General features: G+C 37.5%; 4 protein-coding genes and 1 long non-coding RNA gene across 12 annotated transcripts in view; 1 reads left to right on the plus strand and 4 right to left on the minus strand.

Moving 5' to 3' along the window:
• The window catches only part of LOC144020378 (dynamin-2-like), a 24,629-nt gene extending 20,038 nt beyond the window's left edge, over nucleotides 1–4,591 (minus strand). For 2 of the 8 annotated variants that reach the window (XM_077523776.1, XM_077523772.1), the window contains exon 1: nucleotides 4,103–4,589. In XM_077523776.1, the coding sequence (XP_077379902.1) occupies nucleotides 4,103–4,263 (161 nt within the window). In that variant the 5' untranslated portion in view covers nucleotides 4,264–4,589. Of the gene's footprint in view, nucleotides 1–4,102 lie in introns of all 8 variants that reach the window. The other 6 variants (XM_077523777.1, XM_077523771.1, XM_077523774.1 and 3 more) reach the window with 4 other exon arrangements.
• LOC144020382 (uncharacterized) lies at nucleotides 2,468–7,003 on the plus strand. Its single transcript, XR_013283862.1, has 4 exons — nucleotides 2,468–2,587; nucleotides 5,778–5,843; nucleotides 5,960–6,041; nucleotides 6,171–7,003. It is a non-coding gene; the product is annotated as an uncharacterized LOC144020382 (long non-coding RNA).
• LOC144020380 (uncharacterized) lies at nucleotides 5,519–12,331 on the minus strand. The gene is made up of 7 exons (XM_077523779.1): nucleotides 12,211–12,331; nucleotides 12,031–12,096; nucleotides 10,284–10,577; nucleotides 9,426–9,551; nucleotides 7,341–7,433; nucleotides 6,267–6,310; nucleotides 5,519–6,188 (listed from the first exon to the last, which is right to left on the minus strand). The coding sequence occupies exons 1-7, from the start codon at nucleotides 12,245–12,247 to the stop codon at nucleotides 5,934–5,936; spliced, it is 915 nt and encodes a 304-aa protein (XP_077379905.1). The 5' UTR covers nucleotides 12,248–12,331; the 3' UTR covers nucleotides 5,519–5,933.
• A 147-nt stretch (nucleotides 12,332–12,478) lies between these two features.
• On the minus strand, nucleotides 12,479–16,820 carry LOC144020906 (CMRF35-like molecule 8). The gene is made up of 5 exons (XM_077524808.1): nucleotides 16,611–16,820; nucleotides 16,182–16,493; nucleotides 15,288–15,356; nucleotides 15,088–15,195; nucleotides 12,479–12,857 (listed from the first exon to the last, which is right to left on the minus strand). Exons 1-5 carry the CDS (start codon nucleotides 16,648–16,650, stop codon nucleotides 12,598–12,600), a joined length of 789 nt encoding a protein of 262 aa, XP_077380934.1. The 5' UTR covers nucleotides 16,651–16,820; the 3' UTR covers nucleotides 12,479–12,597.
• Nucleotides 16,821–18,385: 1,565 nt separating this feature from the next.
• On the minus strand, nucleotides 18,386–21,044 carry LOC144020870 (CMRF35-like molecule 8). The gene is made up of 5 exons (XM_077524734.1): nucleotides 20,612–21,044; nucleotides 20,182–20,496; nucleotides 19,690–19,743; nucleotides 19,452–19,579; nucleotides 18,386–19,113 (listed from the first exon to the last, which is right to left on the minus strand). The coding sequence occupies exons 1-5, from the start codon at nucleotides 20,649–20,651 to the stop codon at nucleotides 18,886–18,888; spliced, it is 765 nt and encodes a 254-aa protein (XP_077380860.1). The 5' UTR covers nucleotides 20,652–21,044; the 3' UTR covers nucleotides 18,386–18,885.
• Nucleotides 21,045–22,955: the final 1,911 nt, after the last annotated feature.

Raw genomic sequence — 22,955 nt, forward strand, 5'->3', positions numbered from 1 at the left:
TAATCTATTGCTTGAGTTATTCCACTTTGAATTGTGCCACATCAGTGGTGCAAATTATCTATGCCCATATTTAATGTTAATGAAAGGCCGTCTGATATCCTGATTGGCCACATGGAGGATTTATGTTCAAGGTAGTGTTTCCGTACATAATGATAATGAAAAATGCTCTAAAAAGCAATATGCAGTCACACTGAAAATATTTGATTTGAGTATGACTTGACTAAACTAGTCTGAGCTTCCCTAATTCAGCTCGTGCTCCGCCATCCAAACCCATATAAGTGGAAGAAAATGAATTGATGGACAAGTCTGACTTTTAACTTAAAAAAAAAAAAGTGTACAAAATAGAAAGGTAGACATATTTTTACTTCCCTTTGAGGACTCATATGTGCATGATCATTCATCAGAATGGAAACTCTTGTTCAATAGAATTGTCATTATTTCCAGGTCAGTGATAGCACATCACTGTCGGCAATGACAATGTGTCTGTCGTTAAAAGCCACACTGATTCAATCCTCTCGGCAAAATACATACAAAGTATCAAAAGTTATTATACTTGAAATGTTACTGGAGCAATAACACCACAGCAACAATCATACAAATGTTGATGAATTGTAATACAGTATCTTCTAATTGACATCATTTTGTTTTGAAGTTACGTTGTTACATGTGATGGTTGGATATCAAGGGTGACTGACTACCACTATTAGTAGTAACTATCACTTCTCATTTCATTGGGATTCAAAACATATTAAGTTTACGCGCACTTTCCTTTTCAGTACAGGTATTGATAGAGCTGTTGTGTTTAGTTTTTACATTTGGGCTCCAGATGCACAAATAGGATATGTGCATACTTCTATATTTAGATGTTTTATTGCTGAACAATGTGATGTGACAGACCACATTTGTGTTCATACATACTGCATATGGCAGTTTAAATATTTCAGAATTGACTCTTATTTGTATATTTATCCTTCTTACTGATTCAATATTGGAGAAATTAGATTGATATCACATCAAATCGCAATTAAAAAAAAATCAAAATCGATTTGATGATCTACTGCCACTCCAGTTTGCACACTATCAGAAATTCAACGTATGACTCAACTCTGTTAGATAGCATCTTATTAGCAGGGTTAGCAGGTCTGACACACACACACAGACAAACTTTAAGAACCACTCACACCCACTATTCCTGTTATCCAATGCTGACGGAGCATTCAGGAAGTTACACAACAATCCCATCCTCCTTCCTCAGTACTTCCTATCACTTGCGAAAGCACCAAACCGAATCCTGTCACTGGATATGAATGTTGAAACCGTATCTTTACATTATATGACCAAAAGATCTGCTAAAAAAAAAAAAAAAAAAAAAAGTATGAAACTATGAAACTAGAACTACTGAATGAGAAAATTCATGGGTATATTGAATAGTGACTGCAAGTCAAATGTTAAAAAAAAAAAAAAGAAAAAAAAAGATTGAAATTCAAACCTCAGAACTGTGAGGCAGATGTGCAAACTGCAAGCCGTTATTTAAAAAATGTTGCAATATTTAATGAAAAAAATCCCACTGTAAATTTCCTAAATCATATTGGGCGATCATAATTGGTGTTAATGTTTTATGTTAGGTTTTTTGTTTTTTTTTTGTCTTTCTGTAAAGCGCTTTGTGACAGTTCAGGCTGTTTGAAAGCGCTATATAAATAAACTTGAGTTGGGTTGAGTTGAGTTAATAAAGTGTTAAATTAAATAAATTACATTTTCAATTAGAAGTTTTGAGTGATTAGTTAAAATCTTGAGTTTAAAGGAATACAACACTTATGAAAAACTAACCAGCTATTCTGTGAAATAGTTCATTTCAACTCTTCCCTGAAAAAAATGTCAATTTACATTGAGCAATTATGATTCGAGAGCACTTCTATGAATATTTTTGCATTGAGTACAGTATAGTCCATTTTGGACAGTCACGTGATCATCGTGATGTATCAAGTGCGTAAAATAGACATTGAATGACATTGGCTGCCAGTGACAACAAAGAACTCACGAGGAATTATCGCATTCCATGGCGGACATCAAAGGTAGAATTACACCTTACAGCAAAGAAGCACTTCTCAAAAGCAGTCCACGGAGGACTCGCCAAAGATTTGTGTTCAGTCGAAAGTGAAGATGTAACCGGCCGATAAGGAAGACACATTCAGCCGCTGGCTCATAGCGAGTGGAAGTTGGGGACCGTCTACAAGTTGCATGTTACAGAGGCTCAAATTACCAGTTAAGTCACCATTGGCATTGTTCGCTCTGGAAATGTAAGTTGTGGACGGTCCCAAACCTGGACGGTAAACATCCGGGTGTCATGTGCTAAGTACGCTTTAGCCCACATTAGGAGAGGACACCATCCACCGCCCCACCCCCACACCAAATGACATGAAACCGGACGTGCTGAGGATTTTACTCTGCTCAGCATTGGCGCAGTATTTGGCACAGTATTTTGCCCAGTCCGTCAGCAAACTTCCATTCAAGTGAACGACGGCAGCTGCCGTTTACGAACGGGATACGTCATCACGATCACGTGACCAGGATAATGGCGTTCACCACGGTATGTTCTTATTTTGATATTTAATCGATTTAAAAGAAAATTCAGGGAATAAGATTGCTAGAGATATTGGCACTTTTATTGTTTAAACACAATGCGTAAACCTATACTGGAAAATGAGTTAGTTATATGTCTTGTATCGCTTTAAGGAGATATAATTAGAGATTTTAGTTCACCATCATGTATGAAAAGCACTTCTTTTTGCAGGTGTGAGTATCATATGGTGTATTTATCCAATGCAAAACGTTAGTTTAAAACCCTGTTATTTCTGATTAGTTTCACCAATCACCACTGAGGGACCATATTTGAACTTGATTAGTTCATTCAATTTCAAGTGTTTGAGACTAAAAAAGTCACTCAAACCGTCAAACTAAACCAAGAATATCAACAGCTTCATTAATATGCTCATTAACAGACATGAAAATAGCGAGAGTGTGTCATACTGTCATGTACACATGACAGTGCAGTGCAGCTGGTGATATCACTGATGACCCCACACATCAGAACATCAATGGCCCTACTGTCTCCCCCAGGAACCGCTTGGGACCCACAGACAAAAGGCAAAAGAGGAAATGAAGGCATGACCGCCTGCGTAAGCCGCATTCCCCATCTCAACACTGACAACATCCTAAAACGTAGACACGTCAGATGTTCCTTTTCTGAGCTCGCATGAACAATAACTGCTTGAGAAAAGTCAGTGCGCCTGCATGACCAATGATGATCGAACAGTTGCTTTCTTGTTATTTGTCTGGAGGGGGCCCTCATTAAGATTCCGTCAGTCTCACTGGAAAAGCTCACAAATTCAGCAGCGTTGGCATCTTAAAAGACTCCAACCGGTTCTGCCCATTTCTGCCTGTAATCTGTTTATCCGGAAAACACAACACTCCACCACAGGTGTCAAATTCAAGCCGAGAGCAAGATCTGGCCCACCTAATAAATTTATGTAGTGGAGCTCCAATTTCCAAAACAGTTTCATCCAATTTGTTGTGTGTATAGGTAATAATTAGGTGAATATACATTTGCATGAGTCAGAACGGTCTTCTGATGGAACTACAATGAGGCACGTGACAAAAATGACTTGTTTTTTGAAACCACTTTTGAAGTCAGACATTGACCTGGCCTGTGTAGTGCGTGGCCAATAAAGGATGTATTTACAGCCTTGGGTAGCGTTCTTAAGGAACTATGACTTTGTTAATGTTTAACAGAATAGCTGAAGCTGAGAGGGATTAGACAAGAATGAGTGTGCGTGTGTGTGTTTTACATTTGGATGTGTTTGATCAAGCTAATTAAACCTTGGGTGTTACTGTTTATCTTCAACACGAACACAAATTCACTTGCGTAAAAAGCGTAATTGTTCATGATGAATAGCTCATCTTCCAAACTGCAAAGAATCCACCGCTTAGTTGGCGACTTTTACACCAGATAAACGTAGCGAACGAGAGATGAACACAAACTTTTTTTTTTTTTACCTCTATAAGTCTCACATTCAAATTCAAAAGTTGACATAAACTGTACGACCTGCCAACGAAATTCTCCAGAACCGAACTCTTCCCCGCGCTCTGGCCGCCGACGACCGCTATTTGGGGCAGCTCCAAGTTGCAACTCTGGCCGATGGAGCTGAAAGCGTCCTGAAGCTTGTTGATGAGGGGAATGAGGTCTTCCATCCCCCGGTTTCCCATGATGGCACCCCGGTCCGCTCAGCGGTCTCGAAGTGGTCGTAAACACTGTCAAAAAGAAGGCCGACGGGTCGCGTATCCAAAGTTCCAGATGCAACTGCGCGGTCAGTCAAATGTCTATGATTTATTTATTTATTACCAATAAAAGCAGGAGATGATAATTGTTGACACGTCCGGGATGAAATACAATAAAAAGCAGGCTTAATAACGAAGTACTGTAGCCAGCCACATTGACTGAAAACTTCTGTCATTATCCGGTCAGGCGACACACACCCAGCCCCCGCCGGAATCCTAAACTCCGCCTACGTAAGTATTCGCCTCTCTCATTGGTCGTCTTGGCCATCAGTCAAACATACATACGTATGCCAAGATGCGTCTATACAGCAATATGGACGGTAAACTGTTGAACTCGTAATGTCACACGAGCTTAAAGTTGGCCTCAAATGACACAGAGTTGAGCAAAAAAACAAATACAGCACCAGGTGGTCGTTACCCTCAGGATGATGACGTTAACTGAATAAAAGGAAAGACGTCACACAAGTTCACGTTTTCTTTTCTTTTTTCTGTTTTCTTTTTTTTTTTTTTAGCATTGATCAAATTTCTCATAATGTTCACAGTTCAGCCATCAGAGGGCGCAAAATACCTAATAACGAATATGATGAGAGCAGCGTTTTCGTCTACCCAGCATATTGAAACAAACGAGGCACTTATTTTAAACTAAAAAAATACAAAATAATTTAAAAAAAAAAAAAAAAAAACTTTGTGACACACCACCAAACATAATTGCAAAAAAGTAAATCGCGTCTCAATTCACTCACAAACTTATTTAGTAAAAATGTGGGCTTGTTTTGTTGAACATAAAGCTTTTGTACACACTTTATTAGTAAATTTGTGAGTACCGTAGCACTATTTATAATTATGTACTAATTCATAGTCATGGTTTTTGTAACTTTTTTGTGAAGTGGTGTGCTGTGAAGTTTTTCACAGGGAAAAAAAGGGGTGCCTTCACTTAATAAAGGTTGGGAAACACTGAGCATGAGCTCAACTACATTGTACTCATTCTTTATTACAATGCACACACAAACATAAAAGACATAGGATCCAGACATATAATTGCCTAAATGTCCAAATGAAATCACCTGCACAGATGTCATATAAGCCATATAAGTTACTAGATATGCCCATAGAATTTACACTTTACTGTATGTACAAGTGTATTCACTTTACTATGTGGAAGCTTTATATATTGACAAAATGTTTGTGCTATTTTATGGGCGCTAGCCAAAAATGTAACTATTCCTCCATCCATTTTCTACAGCCCTTATTCACATCTGGGGTGAGCTGTAGCCTGCCTCAGTTGACTGACTTTGGGTCAGAGGTCGGGCAAAAAATCTGTAACAAACAAACTGAACTGCAGGTTGCAACCATTCATTCTAACATTAACACATATGGACAGTTTAGCATCTTCAATTATCCTAACATGCATGTTGTTGTTTTTTTTTTTTGTTTTTTTTTAGAATGTGGGAGGAAGGCCTGCGGTACAAGTACAAAAGTCACGCAAGTACAGGGAAAACAGTACCCAGGTAGACCGGAATTGCGATTCATACCTAGAGCCTTATTGGATGTTTGTTCAACACAAACTGAATACATTGCATAGTGAAAGTCTAGTGATGTCACGGCTCTCTCTGTTTTGCTACAGTGGAGTAGATATCTGCCACTGCAGGGACGCTAGGAATAACACAACTGCCAGAGGAGTCGGACCTATTTTCTTCAGCCTCAAGGTGGGAATTATGTGCAGTTGAGATGTTGCTTGACTCCTGCTGGAAATTAATCATGGAATAGTGTATCGGCTCTGGAGGGTTGACCATGGCATTTCCTTGCTGAGACTGCATCTGTATCTCCTCATACAGGTTATCAGGAAGCTCTGCCTATCGTGGATATGAAAAGTGGCTGATGGGTAGAACTGTAGAACTGAGATGGAAAGAGTGAGAACACAACCAACAAACCTGGTTGTTGGGTCCATCATGTCGCCCCTGCACTGATGATCCTCCTGCAGCACATCACATCGAAAATAATAGTCATTTGAAATATTTGATGGCTTGGGATGGGCACCACAAAGCTCCATTGGCTGATTGTTGTGGAACTGGCTGGTAATCAAACCCGTGCCAGATGCATGAATGTCAGTTGCATGTACTATGACTCTGCCATACAATGGCCATTATTTGATAGATTTTGAAATTTGTCCAAAATATCTCTGGTGTTTTTACTCATTAGTGGTGGAAAAAATCCACACAAAAAAAACAGGCTAATTTGTATTACACATATGAAACTCATAGATTCAAATCTCAGACATTAGAACTGTGAAATGATCTCACTCTGCCTCATCGATCCTTCCCTCCTTCCTCTCTTTAGTTTTTCCTCTGGTCTCTTGAGATCTCGCTAATTTGTTGGAATTTAGAGGCTTCCGGGGTTGGCGTAAGACTTTGATTTTGTAACCATGGGGAAGGCAGGAAGTGTTTGGTCGGTGCTGGATTTCACTTTGATTTATCTTTCTTTTCTCTTTATTTTTTCTGACCTTTTCTCTGGTCTCCTGACCATTTGAACCTCACGACTCTGGCAAGATTCTGAAGTACCTGGTTAAGGCGAAGGGTAATGGGATATTTACAAGGTTTTAGGTGAATTAATGAGTATAAATTTATACGTATTTGCACGCACACGCACGCACGCAAACGCACACACGCAAACGCACACACACACACAAAAAAAAAAAATAAAAATAAAATAAAAATAAATAAAATAAAGAGCAATGATGATAAGACGTTGAATCGGTAAGACTACCGAATGAACAATTCTGAGCTCTTTAAAAAAAAAAAAAAGAACTGTGAAATGAACTGAAAAATTTCTAAAAAAATAAAAAATAAAAAAAATAAAAAAGACAAAAGTACCATCTATTTAATAATAGATGACAATTACTTCAGAAAAAAAAATATTTAAATGTATAATATAACAAAAGAATTTTGATAAAGGCTTGAGTGATGACTCCATAAAATTCACTTGTGTGTGCCCAACGCTGTCCTCACCTTGTTTCGAGGTGCGTTTGTAAATAAACACTACGAGTGCAAGCAAAGGTACTGCCAACAATATGGGAGACACCAGAACTGCCACATTGATATCTGGAATTAGACAGGAAAGGGAGACTGTGTCAGCATTTGTGCGTTATGTAAGTACGGTAACACGCCACACGGTGGCGCCACTTTAATTTGCTATGTCAATAGGTCACTTCTTGCTTGACCTCTTCACGTTCACTTTTCGTCATGGACTCCGTCCAAACCGCTGTACTTTCTCAGATAACGAGTGGTAAAGCTTAATATGTCTCTTTTTTTGGAGGGGGCTACCAAATAAACAAGGACCTGTGGAAATCTACAAGTCTTCTTAGCTTATTTTGCTTTAGCACATGCCCATGGCGAGTTACCTCCGCAGTGTGCGTGTGCGTGCTTGTGTGTGTTTAGAGCTGTGCAGATTGATCCAAGTATCGATAGAATCGATACTAAGACCAGTATCGGTATCGGATCGATACCAGATCTCTAGTATCGATAATTTACATTTATTTATTTATTTATTTTGGTTTCTCATGGGTCTCTTTGCAATTCCTTTGTAGCACACGCCGGACTGCCAATCACTGCGGTGGGCGGCATTGGCGGTAACAATTAATTATTTTTACAGGGGATGACCTAATGTGAAAATGAGTCGTGCTTCGTTTGAGCTTTTACAACTACTAGTTGAGCTAAGTGTAGTGCAACATGTAAGTATCGTTTATGTAATGTGACTACACTACATGTACTTTGGTGGCTGATATTTCTTTGAATGCAGAAGAGTGACAGGAACTAAGAATATCCTCCTGACTACCAGGAAAAATAAACATTATCCTATCATGTTTATGTTGATATTCCCCAATCTTTGTGAAGTACGGTAACTGGAATACTGCAAAAGAAATTAAAAGAAAAAAAGAGTTTTTATTTTTAAGCTATGATGTGACTACTAAGAGGACATTTTTTAAAAACTTAAATGCTAGTCTCAAATACAGTTAAAAAAAATTTAAATAATACTTTAATGTGTTCTTAAGAGTCTTATAGAACAAATGTTAACAACATTTAAAGCCTAAATTTGTTCAATAAATAGTGTTATACACTTACTATTCCTCTTCCCTAAAAAGTGCTTGCACTGAGGGAAGCCCCACCCCTACACATTTGGTATCATCTATAGAGCACAAAAGTTAATTCAATCGTATGCACTGGGTGAGAGATATTCAGGTTTAAAAAGGTCCACTAGAGAGGACAAATTTGAATTGCTGGTAGTCAGGAGGTTACGAAGATTATTACTACTTTGTAAATTTAAATAATAGCACAGATATGTTTCCATTGAGGATATCATATTATGGCAGTTTAAGAACCTAACAAGAAAGCCTAATTCTCAAAAATAAATAAATACATAAAAATAAATAAATAAAGTTCTTTAATAGGACAAATGATTTAAAATACCATAATATTTTATGAACCTAAAAGTACTTGGTATCCGAATTGGTGATATTGGCAGCCTGTATTTACTTGGTATCAATCGCTACCAAAATCTCAAGTATCGCACAGCTCTAGTATGCGCGTGTGTGTGTGTCTTACTCGCCTTTGACCACACTATGTGTTGAAGGTGTTGTCGATGAAGATCCTAAAGATGATTTTGGTCTCGTCACCGATTGTACTGTTACATGCACAGCGGGATGTCTTGATTTTTTACTGTTGTTGTGTTTATCTGCATTAGAAGTACACACATGCGCTCATCATCAAAGCACACATTGAATAACAACATAACTGATTGTCATCTGACAAATGATCATCAAAATGTAAAACGTATATGTTGCAGTTTATTAATAAATCTTAAATTACAATCAACCAGAACTTATTTTACGTCCGTACCTTTCTATGATCAAATATTTTCTCGCTTGAATTATTTTGTTTCTTTCCTCTTAACTTGTGCAGTTTTGCTAATTTGATCATCTGAACAACACTCGCCGTATAAGACCGCTACAGTAGAAATATTCAAAAGAAACGTACACAAGGTTTGACATTCTTAAAAGTCCGCATCAGATATGCAGAGCTAACTGCAGTACTCACATTTGACCACACTGTGTCTTGATGGTGTTGGCGTTGAAGACCACATCGATGATTTTGATATCATCACCACAGTTGCTGCCGTCACACGCACAGCAGGACGTCTTGATCTTGTGGTCGCTTCATCTGCTTTAGAAATAACCACGCACATCACACTTTTTGTAACATGATCATTAACTAACCATAACCTATATCTGTGTGCAACCTGCGGCTGTGGAGCCACATGTGGATCTCTGTGGAACTCTAAAACAAAAAAAATTGCTGTAGAAATGTATATTTTTTGACATATATGGATAAATATTCTTTAAACGAATTAATTATTTAGATTGAAACTGAATAAGTAAATATTCCCTGCGATTGGCTGGCAACCAGTTCAGGGTGTACGCCTGCTGCCCATAGCCAGCTGAAATAGGCTCCAGCACCCCCCGCGACCCTTGTGAGGAACATGCGGTTCAGAAAATGGATGGATGGATGGATGGATGGATGGATGGATGGATGGATGGATGGATGGATGGATGGATGGATGGATGGATGGATGGATGGATGGATGGATGGATGGACATTCAAAAAATGTCAGACTCCAAATTTGTAGTTATCAGAAAAAGAGACAAAAGGTAGATTTTCATTTTATTTATTTTATTACCTCAAAATGTCCAAAAAGTGACAAAGATCACTGAGTGCTTCTGCTACACAATGATTGTAATCATTGCTAAAAATTGGATAAAGATTGTTTGAGAAATGTTACGCATGGAATAGTCGCCGCAACAGAAGTAAAGGAAGAGGCTTAAACTGATCGTCATCCTATTGCTTTGTGAGAACAACAATAAACAACATGATTGTGAAAGTGTGCCTGATACTCACCAACATGAAGTTGCACTTTGGTGTATTCACTTTTCTTCCAGGGTATATTAGAGCGACACCAATATGTCCCAGAGTCTGCTTTGCTCAGATCACTGATGTGCACTGAAAAATGTTTTTTTCTTTTATTTACTCTCAAGATTTTGGTTTTATCTGTCACCCTCTCACAACTGACTGGATTATCTCCCTTGCACAAGAATTGATCATCCTTGTCATGGCTGCTTGGGTAGGGGCACTCAATTCGGACAGATTCTCCAACATGTTCATGTATTATTCTTGCTTGCATGTCTTCCCAGTCTGTAAAGAAGAAATATACATCAATGTGGCTCCTTTGGAACAAAGATATGCATATGATCGAACCCCAGGGGAGAGATGGGAGGGGACGATCCAAATATCGATATTACCAGGTCAGGTCAGTATCGATATCGGATCAATACTGACACTAAACTATCTATCTGGTAGCTTAGTTTCAGTTTGACTCTTTTATGCACTGCTGTGGTTTGGTCAAACAGATAACAGGCATATCACAGTAGTGTGTTTCAATCGTGTGGCATCTCATCTTTGTAGTTGATTGCATGAACACATACAGCATTGTACTTGAAAGATGTTTTTTTGGCATGTTGTTTTATGTTTTATATTTGTTATTGCATGATGATCTTTAACATCTTGTTTATTTGGTTTGAAAAAAAGTGATGATTTTTATTAATTTTTTTGTATTTGTAGTTTCTGAACAGTATATGACAAAGTATTTGTTTACATTTTTTTTTCTATGATCACTTTGTGCACTTTGTTTAATTAAGAACGTTTAAAAAATATTTTGTCATGGTTGGAATGTTTCTGGGGGGAAAACATTAATAAAGTAGTTTCTATTTATCAATAAACAGTCATAATTTTATCCTAAAAAAAAAATACACAAAAACACTTAAAGGTTGAAATTTGACTTTGAATAAGGAATTCAATGATACAACAATCTTTAAAAAAAATAAAAAATATACTATCATTTTCAAAAAAGTGTCAATACCGGTATTGGTATCGGCGATACTGGCCCAGTATTTACTTGGAATTGTATCGATACCAAAATTTGCAGTATCGCCCATCACTATAGGTGAGTCAGTCTCAAGGGTTCAGTGGAGATCAAGACACACACCGGATTCGTATGATTCATGATGATACGCCCCACTTGGCTATCATTAGCTGCAGGTGATCACGCTACATTGCTTGGCCTTCTGTGTTGCATGGAATATGGTAGCAGTCGATGTGTGACTGTTGTGATGGTATGTTGTGTGATTTTTTTTTCTTCTCTGTAATTGTAATCCCTTCTGTTTATACCATGTCAAGCAAAAAAAGAAAGTGGTCGGACAAAAATGTGCATGTATAATGTTGACGGAACGTATGGTGTTCCACAGGGTTCAGTTCCGGGACATCTGCTGTTTTCTCTGCTGCAACCTGCTTACCTCAGAGCACCCAATGTAAAATACGTAGTACGGGCTGAGTTAGAGCTTATATAGTTGATATTCCGTAAGAGGCAGACAGTAGCCGGTCAATCACATGGCAGATAGAAAATCATTCAAAGGGAATTTCACACCATCACCGAGTGGGAACTAAACATATCATATCATATTAACTATTCTTAAACACAGCATGTTCATTGGTGTGATTTTGTGTTAAAAATAAAAAAAATTCTCTCTCCTTTATAGTCAACCAAAATCACGTTGTTATCATGATGCTTTAATTGTTTAATTGTACTCACATTGATGATCGCCAATCTCCTGAGAACCCCTTTTGCCTCCTGTCACTGCCAATAAAAACACTGTGGCTGAGAAAACACAATTTAACCCTATTTAAAATTTAAATTACATTACAAATCTCGACATTTATCAACAACAAAACCATCTTCGTTTAAATAACAATAAAATAAAAACAATATTACCTGTCATGGAGACATACACTTTTAAAGCTATTGCCATTCCTTTTAAAATGTTGTTGATATATTTTTGTAATCAATAGCTACTTATTCTGTCATTTGTGACACTACATGTACTGTATACGGGTTATATCCTCTATTGAAATCACTGTATTTTTGCAGCCTCTCTTTTAAGCACCTGACTTCAAACATTTGCATGTTATTTTAAAATGAGGATGTGACTACTGCTGTGAACCAGAAGTGGAGACAGAAACTAAAAGAGGGGATTTAAAAAAAGGACGGCAGGGAAAATACTTTATTTCATTTTCATTATAAATAGAAGTATGTTGTTGCATGGAATACAATCATAACTGTCATGATGAGATGGCATCAGACTGGTGATGCGCACTACGTTCAGACATTGCAGTACACTGGCGATTCATCTGTGAACATAACGGTGGAGTATGTCACGTTTGCGGGCTCATTTGAGACCTCGTTGCCGTCCACGGGGCTGTGGTGGCTGACAGTGGAATAGTAGAGACTGTCTGGTGGAATGGAGTCACCATATCTGCTGGTATCCTGACTCTGAGCAACAGATGAGGGAAGGGTACCAGATGATTTGATCTTTGCTTTGGAAACCATTGCATAGGGTGGGCTTTCGTCCTTTTCTTCTTCTGTGAAAAAAACACACATTCACATTAGTTCAAACTGTTCCGAGAGTGAAATGTGATCTCTTATTCGTGTTGTGAATGAAAATGGGGATTGTGTAATAAAAGTCAGTATAAAATTATAAATTTACATGCATATATATATTTATATAGTGTTGTAGTTTATGGGACTGCAGAACTGCACTGAATCATATTCAGAAGTCTAAAGAGGGATGGGTGAGTACCGATACCAGGTATCGGTATCGGTACTCACCCATCCCTAGTTCTAGCAATCGGTCAGATACCTATACCGGGTATTGAACCGATGCCGCCATATTTCAAGATATCGGGTACTCGCAATGACTGCCTATATCGGTTGAATGAAATGGTACAATCACATATTTCATATTTTCAATTGGGACATTTTCTGGCAACTGGACTATTTATTTATTTATTTATTTATTTATTTATTTATTTATTTATTTATTTATAATTTTAAGAGTCATTTTATGTGTTATGCAAAATTACAATACAACATTTGTATTATATGAACAAATGGGAAAACATCTTAGAAAAATGCCTCTAATTAGGTGCAAATTTAGGGAAAAGTGCTATATTGGGACCTTTTCTGGCCACCGGACTATTTATTTATTTATTTATTTATTTACTTATTTATGTATTTACTTATTTATTTTTAATTTTAAGAGTCATTTTTTGTGTTCGATACAAAATTTGTATTTTATGAGCAAATGGAAAAAAATCCTAGAAAAATCCCTCTAATTAGGTGCAAATTTATGGAAAAGTGTTATATTGGGACCTTTCTGGCAACTGGACTATTTATTTATTTATTTATTTATTTATTTATTTATTTATTTATTTATTTATAATTTTCAGAGTCATTTTGTGTTCCATACAAAATGTGTATTTTATGAACAAATGGAAAACGATCTCACAAAAATGCCTTTTTATTATTATTCATTTACTTATTTACTTATTTATTTTTAATTTTGAGATTAATTTTATGCGTTCTATACAAAATTTGTATTTCATGAGCAAATGGAAAAAAGATCTTAGAAAAATGCCTGTAATTAGGTGCAAATTTATGGAATATGCGACATTGGGATATGTTGGTCTTTCTTTAAAATGATCTGTCATTTTGTTTAATAGAAATTTCATGTATCAAAATTACTAGTGGTTTCAGTACTTAGTATTGTATCGGTGACAACTCAAGAGTTGAGTTGGTCTAAGAAAAAAAGTGATATTGAACATCTCTATCTAAAATACTAAACCCCATTCTCTGAACCAATTTCTTAGTGGCCTAAACCAATTTTTCAACACAAACACTGTTTTGGCCAAGCTTTCAACACTGATCAGGTTTTTAGACTTATGTTGAAAAACTCGCCAGTTCTTTTTTGCAAAACTTTAAACACATTCTCACGCACCTGATACATTTTTCACATTGTGAGTCTATGACATAGGAGTGTCAAACATATTAGCTCAGGAGCCACATGGAGGAAAATATTTTACTAAGTGGGCCGGACTGGTAAAATCATGGTAGATAACAAACACAATTGGCGTCGGTTATACACAGATGTACAGGCCAGCCCTAAAGAGCTCAAGTGTAAATATATTGTTCCCAAAAATAACACAAATGCAGATGGAATTCAGCACTGGCCCATACAAGTTCCAGGCATATTATATTTGTTTTGCATATACTGTATATTGTTCCAAGAATGCATTGTGTGGCGCATTTAATGAAGTTATAGGACGTTAATCCATGTCATATGTGCTTATGTAACCAGTAGCTGAATTAGTGTCGTATTCACGGCATGTTTATGTTTGATTTACAGTATGTTGGTCTATGTTTTTATTTTTTTCAACAAACCGTAACTTTATAGGTTGTGTGTGACATATCGGTCAAATCTATTGCTCCATTGCATCCATTGTTCACCTGATCCAGCCTCACTTACAGCACTTCTCCATTTGGATGTCTATCTATCTATCTATCTATCTATCTATCTATCTATCTATCCATCCATCCATCCATCCATCCATCCATCCATCCATCCATCCATCCATCAATCCTTCCATCCATCCCAGTTTTTTCCTTACTAGATTTGCTATGTCAGTTTTTCACCATACCTGCTAGCCAAAGAGGATGAGCGACTAATTCATCACGTTGAGTCAAATCATGTTGGTTGCATTTCAGCATTTAAAAGACCAGGCAATGTGAATGTACTCTCTGTATTATTCATACCAGAATGTGTGCTAATCTTCCCCTTTTGCTGTTTGAAGTATATTAGAAGGACTATTGCCAGTGCTAGCGTGAGTACTCCGAGGCTTACTCCGATGTACAACGGCTTCACTGCAAAGAAAGACAAAAATCAGCTCTCACAATGCTGTGTGGTTAACACATATGGCGCTTACATGTTTGATGGCCAAGTATTAACAACTCACTAGAGGCTGAAGTACTTGGATGTACTCGCTTTGGTGGGGTTGTTGTTGGCTTGGGTGCTGGTGTTGTTGCTAAAAAATAATAATAAATAAATAAATAAAAATACAGGAAAGAAAATGAGAAATGAGCATAAAGAAGACCCACTAAAGTTTTTAATCTTTTTAATTGGACCATTTCTGTAGTTACCAATGTCTTTCCTTTTTTCTCCTTTCTTTAATGACTCTGTCATATAAGACATATTAATAAATGTAAAATTAGCTGTCCAGATCTTTATAGTGATCCTATACTTTGTTTGTTTGTAATTCCTTTTAAATTGTTTTAAATTGGCATTTGCAAACCACCTTCCGCCCCAAAGTGCATATCTTTATAAGGGCATGGATACGCCAATCAAACAAACAATGAACCAGTTACTTCTTCCTACCTTCTCTTTTGATTACTTGGAGAGAGTCTTGCTTGCTTTTATGGCGTCACGCAAGGCTATAACCAAGTTAAGAAAACTTCTCTTCTTTGCAGAAAAAAATACAAGGAACACAAGAAATACTAATCTATCATAATACTATGTAGTAAACACCTGTACTTTTTGAGATTAGCCAACAAATAAGGGGACCACATGAGAACAGTGCAGAAAAAACCCAACTGCTTTTAGTTGGCGTGTAATATTCAGAGCGTGCTATTTTTGAGAAATTATGAACACAATATATATTTACGTTAAAACTATAAAATGAATAAATAATTAATAATAATAAAAGTATCTGTACACATAGTAGTGGGCCCTTAATGAGGGAATCTTTGGAAAATGTTCTCCTATGTAGTGGGTCCCCAGACCAAAAAGAGATCCCCTGGTGTAGAAGTACTTAATAAAGAGGTTGTGAGTGTCGTCTTGTTTATTCACTTACCTTCTCTGACAGTGAGAGAAATTTTTTTGTATTCATCAAGGATATTTCTTTCCCATACACACCAGTAGGTACCAGCATCCTTCATCGTCAGGTGAAAGATTGTAACATAGAATTGTCTTTTTGCATCCCTTATGCTGTATTTCCCATTTGAATACCATGTTGCCCCCCTGCTTTTTATTAGGACGTCATTAGCATATCGACAGTCTTTCTTGCAGAAGTATTTGACATGATCTAAAAAGTAGTCGTCAGAGCATGTTATTGTAATGTTCTCCCCAGATACTCCTGTCACTTGAGTCTCCATGTTTGCGCTCCCTGCACCAAACAGAGAAAAAACAACTGATATAATTTATTCTGTAACTTTTATTTCAATCGGTGATGACAGTACAGAAAATCAACAATAAAAGATAAATGAACAGAAGTCTTTCTTACCTTGTATTAGGAATGCCATGAGAAGGAAAAATATCTCCATGCTATCATATGTTCTCTTTTACTTTTGGTCTCTTGTCCTCCTCTGTAAATTGTTTGCTGTCCTTGCTTGGTTCCTCTTTGCTATTGCCGCACTTCCTCTGTCAACATCTGTCAGAAAACCGTAAGAAGGACATGACAGTCTCTTCATAGACAGCGCATATGAAAATACTGGCGTATCCCAAATACGTGCAGGCGCAAGGCTGCAATTTGGCAGACTGTATTGCGCCATGTTGGCCATTCAGGCGTGGTGAGGGTTTGTCCTTGAAAGTCGGTGTAAAGTTATGTCTGCTCAAACCATGTCTAAATATTGATGCAGCTGTCCTAATACGATTGTGGTGAATTTGTTCAGGGGTCGGGCACAGGTGGACAGATTCTGAGCCTTACAGACATGTGCGCTGTTGCCATATGTAGTCAAAGAGTGGGCAATTTCCAGTTGTGATTTTTTTTTCATTTTTTTTTTTTTATACCTAAATGTCTGTAGTTTATGTTTTGAGATGATAGACCTCTCAGACTGATAGCTTTTTTAGTGGTTATCAGTGGTCACATCCCGAAGTAAGCAACCAATTGTGAAAACCACATTTTTAACGTTGGTGCACGTCCTGGTTTAGGCTCATGGTCAAGACACTTACCAATGGTTGATAATATTGTTTGGCATCATTTTACAGGGCACATTCTAAGCTTTCATTGAGCATTTGTGAAGTCATTTATCAAATATATAGCTCACTGTAGCTCTGCAAACCATTAACCCCCCACACCATAATTTTCCACCGAAATTCTACACTTGCCCTGTGGCACCAAGGAACATAACACAAAATACACAAAACTGTAATATTCACCAGAATCCAAGTATTCAGGAAATGTGTACCTTATTCATACTATGTCATTGTTAAACATGAAAGGATTTGGACCAAACTGTGAAACCGTACTCCATGCAGGCTATCGGTGCATTTTGGCCAGTGGTCATCAACCTTCTTTCTGTAGCATAGTCAACGGTTCATGGTATGGCTAATATTCCGCAGCTAATATTCGTCAGTGGCGTGTTGAAATTGATTTTGTGGCGCTGACAAATATTCCTGGTAAGGTGGTAACAGACATTTTCAGACACATGCTCCTCTACAAACATTAGAACGGAAAACACAATTGACATTATTTCAACGTGCCAGCTCAGAAAATGCATTTGTGTTTATTTTGTTACTGTTTGTTGAGTGAAGTGACACGCTAGTGGCTGTGTCTTTCTCTGATGGGTTTTGGGGGAGAATGTGTGATTTTGATGTTTTGTAGAACTCCCTTGACCTATATATTTGACATAAAGAATCACAAATGGGCTTAAATGAAAGCTTGGAATATACCCAAACACAACATTATCAACCACTGATAAGTGTCTTGACCTATACCAGGATTTGCACCAGTGTTATAAGTGTGTTTTTCACAGGTGGGTCATTTATTTTTTATAAGGTACCACTAATATGGTCCATCATATCAAAACATAAAATAGGGACCTGGCTCAAACCCAGAAAACAGGTGAGCCATGATGGTTGTTACCTATTTCCTCGGCACAGGTGATGTCATCTTCAGTTGGCAACAAGTGGGAAAAAAAAATCTTTTTAAAAGGTATTAATTGTACATGACAAATAATGAAGTTATCAAATTAATTCTGGACAAAATATTCACTTTTTACAGCTGAAAATGGCTCAATAAGTCAAGTATCAGTTTAAATAATATCGAGGAGACCTGTGTGCGCTTCAAGTTGATTTAATATTCTTGCAGAAAGGACAACCACAAATAAAGCAACAATACCTTAAACAGTGGTCGTTCAAAGAAAACTATTACCTTCACTAAAAATGGGACTATACTGTATGTTCTATCGTCTTAACCCATGAAGATGCACTTTGTCATCCTCTCACCTCATCAAACAGGAACCATTTTCTGAACCACAAACATTCTGGCTTATCAGTCATTGGTCGGTCACAGTTGTGACACGTACAGATAAGAATGAAGGAAATCCATCTATGATTGTATACAGTTATCCATCACAGCAGGACTGTGTAGTGTATAGCAACCATTAAACAATCAAAAAATGGTAATCACCATAACCTTAACAATAGAACAGTCATTATGTTGTCTAAGAAACAATCCAAAATGTCCAGAATCAAAAATACACAGTTTAAGATGTAAGAGCTGAATTTATTTATTGATTTTTCTTATCAAATTTTAACAGTAGGAGATTGAGCAGTCTTCAGTGGCGATGTTTCTGCTTGGGGATTTTCTTTCCATGAAGGTCATCATAGGCATGCGCCTTCACTTGACTGAGATCTAAATTCTCATAATCACTGAAGCCGGACTCTTGATTTTCTAATGTCAGATCTTTTGGTGCATCCAAATGAGCTTCACACTTTGGTCTTGAGCCCCGACAGTGACCATCACTTTTGAGAGCAACCATCACATTCTCGTAGTCAGCTGACATCTGTTGGATGAGCACATATTTTAGAGCAGGGATGTCAACATTTTTCCACTGAGGGTCGTATATCTTGCTGCATTCACATTTTTTTATAGTTTAAATGGGGGAAAAAAATCCAGAAAAGGTATTATTAAACGTGTTTCACCATTAAAGGAATGAAAAAAAAATAAAATCCATATCTTGTAGCATTCAACTTGGTCCATGATTTTTAATGTTGCTATCAGAATATGCGGCAGGCAATAAGAAACATGCAGTGGCACTGACTCCTAGGCCATATTTTTTTAATCATGTATGAATCCAATTCAAGATAATACCTAGTGGTGTATTTTTCGCTGTAAACAAACCTCTCTTTTTTGTTGTTTTCTGACCCGCTGGCATTTCAATGTCACGACCAAAATGAGTGTACCAAGACACACACATGTGGCAACTACACCACACACCATTAGAACTACAAACAGGATTGTTCCAGGCTCTGTAAGAGAGAACAACAACTTATGTTTAGTCTGCCTGAATTCATTTAATTCATTCTGTAGATTCCCCTCGATCTGCTGCACTATAACAACTTAGGAGAGGGTGACTTACTTGGATGAACTTGCTTTGGTGAGGTTGTTGTTGGCTTGGGTGCTGATGTTGTTGCTAAAAAACAATCAAACAAACAAAAATACAGGGAAAAACAAAACAAAACAAAAAATAAAATCACCAAATGATCTCCACGTACAATCCCCTGCTGCAACTCACTGACTGACAGTCAGTGGTACTTTAAAACTCTATAAAATGCGAGAAATGTGATTTGGTCATACATAGATTAATTAACTGATGTCAAAGTGAATACAGTATGTAAATTCAGTTAGAAGTAAAAAAAAAAATACTTTGTTTCAGAAACTAAAATGTTAAGAAAATAAAAAATTAAGGTTGGTTCAAATGAAGAATTATTATTTACATTAACGTGAAATAATCAGGTGATATGAAGTCACTCAATTTATTTGTGAAGTCAAATATTTTAGATGTGATATCTGGACATCTTAGAGGTACTTAATAAAGAGGTTGTGAGTGTCACCTTGTTTATTCACTTACCTTCTCTGACGGTGAGGGAAACTTTTTTGTATTCATCATCTAACGCAAGTATTTCCCATACACACCAGTAGGTACCAGCATCCTCCTTCGTCAGGTGAAAGATTGTAACATAGAATTGTCTTTTTGCATCCCTTATGCTGTATTTCCCATTTGAATACCATGTTGCCCCCCTGCTTTTTATTAGGACGTCGTTATCATATCGACAGTTTCTCTTGCAGAAGTATTTGACATTATCTAAAAAGTAGTCGTCAGTGCATGTTATTGTAATGTTCTCTCCAGATACTCCTGTCACTTCAGTCTCCATGTTTGCGATCCCTGCACCAAACCGAGAAGAAACTGATATCATTTATTTTGTGACTTTTATTTCAATGGGTGATGACAGTACAGAAAATCCAACAATAAAAGACAATTGAATAGAGTTTTTTCTTACCTTGCATAAGAAATGTCACGACAAGAAAAAGTATCTCCATGCTGTCATCGGTTCTCAATTGTTGTTTGCTGCCCTTGCTTGGTTCCTCTTTGTTATTGATGCACTTCCGCTGCCAACATATGTCTCAGAAAACCATTAAGGAGGTCAGTCTGTCTTTTATCAGGCAGCGCATGTGAGAATGCTGGCGTATCCCGATTCAGGTGAAGGCGCAAGGCAGCAATTTGCACTCTGCCGTAGCGAGGGTGTGTTCTTGAGGCCCGGCAGAATGACAATTTGGTCGCACAAAGTCTGTCTAAAGCAGGGGTCTTCACGTTCGGTCCTCGAGAGCCCCTATCCAGCCTGTTTTCCATGTTTCCGTCCTTCAGCACAGCTGAATCTAATGATCAGCTAATAAGCAAGCTTCGCAGAAGCCTGATAACGATCCCGATCATGAATCAGGTGTGTTAGTGGAGAGAAACATGGAAAGCAGGCTGGATACGGGCTCTCGAGGACCGAACTTGGAGACCCCTGGCCTAAAGTTACATCTACTCGAACCACGTCTAAATAGTGGTGATTTGGGTGAAATTGATCAGGGCTCAGGCGGAAAGATTCTGAGGCTTGTGGACATGTACCTTCATGGCATCATATTTCATCCATAAATATGACAACAATGAGCATCATATGATTCAGTGTATAAATCAGTTTGTTGAATACATTATTATTATTACCGCTATTATTATTAGCATCATTCATTCATTTCCTATTAAATTCATCCTCCCTAGGGTTGCACAGATCACCGTGTCTTCCAGCGAGATCTGTGTGTGCTAATTTTGAAGGGAAAGAGAGGAGCCATTTTTATTGACAAATATCAGCTATGTTCATACAAACAGCACTTTTTTTTTCTTTTTTTTTTTTAATGTGCCATTTTAAGCATGTCTGTGGAATTACCAATGCACAGACTGAAGAGCCTGCGTGGGTCTGTCAGATGTTTCCTCATTATAAATGTCAATAGTATTCTGGCACAGTTTACCATCTCTATTTTGTCTTGACTCTTGGGCCTCTTATTTTCACAACCGATGCAAATCCAGCATGGAGTGCGTTTTTCATCTCTTCAATCTGTACCTTGGTCCTCTCATTCCCTTCAAATGTAGCATGCACAGATCTCGCTGGCAGACATTCTGTGTGGAAAAATGACACGGTGATCTATGCATGGTCGGTGCATTATCAATGCACTTGGCTGGGGCGGCAACAGACAACCTGATGATGCCACCTTCATTAAATGTCAGCTAGGATAGGCTCCAGCACGCCTGCAACCCTAGTGAGGATGAAATTAATAAGAAAGAATGAATGATAATGATGATGAGAATAGCATTAATAATAATAATAATAATAATAATAATAATAATAATAATAATAATAATAATAATAATAATAATAATAATAATAATAAGAAGAAGAAGAAGAAGAAGAAGAAGAAGAAGAATGATTTCTACAATGAATCATTTGATTTGATGCTCGTTGTTGTCATATTTATGGATGAAATATGATACCATGACTTTCTGCCCGGGCGGCACGGTGTACCAGTGGTTAGCACGTCCGCCTCCCAGTTTTGAGGATTCGAGTTCGAGTCCGGGCTCCGGCCTTCCTGAGTGGAGTTTGCATGTTCTCCCCGCGTCTGTGTGGGTCTTCTCCGGGTTCTCCGGTCTCCTCCCACATTCCAAAGACAAGCACGGCAGGTTGATTGGGCGCTCTTAATTGTCCCTAGGTCTGTTCGTGAGTGTGGATGGTTGTTTGTCTCTGTGTGCCCTGCAATTGGCTCGCAGTCCAGGGTGTCCCCCGCCTACTGCCCGAAGCAGGCTGGGATAGGCTCCAGCACCCCCAACCCTTATGAGGAGTAAGCGGTTAAGAAAATGGATGGATGAATAATAATAATAATAATAATAATAATAATAATAATAATAATAATAATAATAATAATAATAATAATAATACATTTTATTTATAGGTGCTTTTCTGTACACTCAAGGTCACCCTACAGCAACAGTTAAAAACATACAAATACAATGTTAAGAACAAAATAAAAAAGACGATGCCGTTTATGACATGGGGTCTGTCTGGTGATCATATTGCATCCAGATGTGATAGATTATACATTGCTTCAGCCTATTAGAGTTAAAATTACTTAAACAATATCTAGCAGACCTGCATAAACTGAAAGATTATTTTAATATTCTTGCAAGGACAACTAACTATACAATAAAATAGTTTAAACACAAAAAAAAAAAACATGATTATGTTTTGTCTTAGCCCATGAAGACTGACCTCGTCATCCTCAAACAGGAACTAAACCCTGAACCACAAACAT

The sequence above is a fragment of the Festucalex cinctus genome, chromosome 6, assembly GCF_051991245.1.
Source record: "Festucalex cinctus isolate MCC-2025b chromosome 6, RoL_Fcin_1.0, whole genome shotgun sequence".
Classification (NCBI taxonomy): domain Eukaryota; kingdom Metazoa; phylum Chordata; class Actinopteri; order Syngnathiformes; family Syngnathidae; genus Festucalex; species Festucalex cinctus.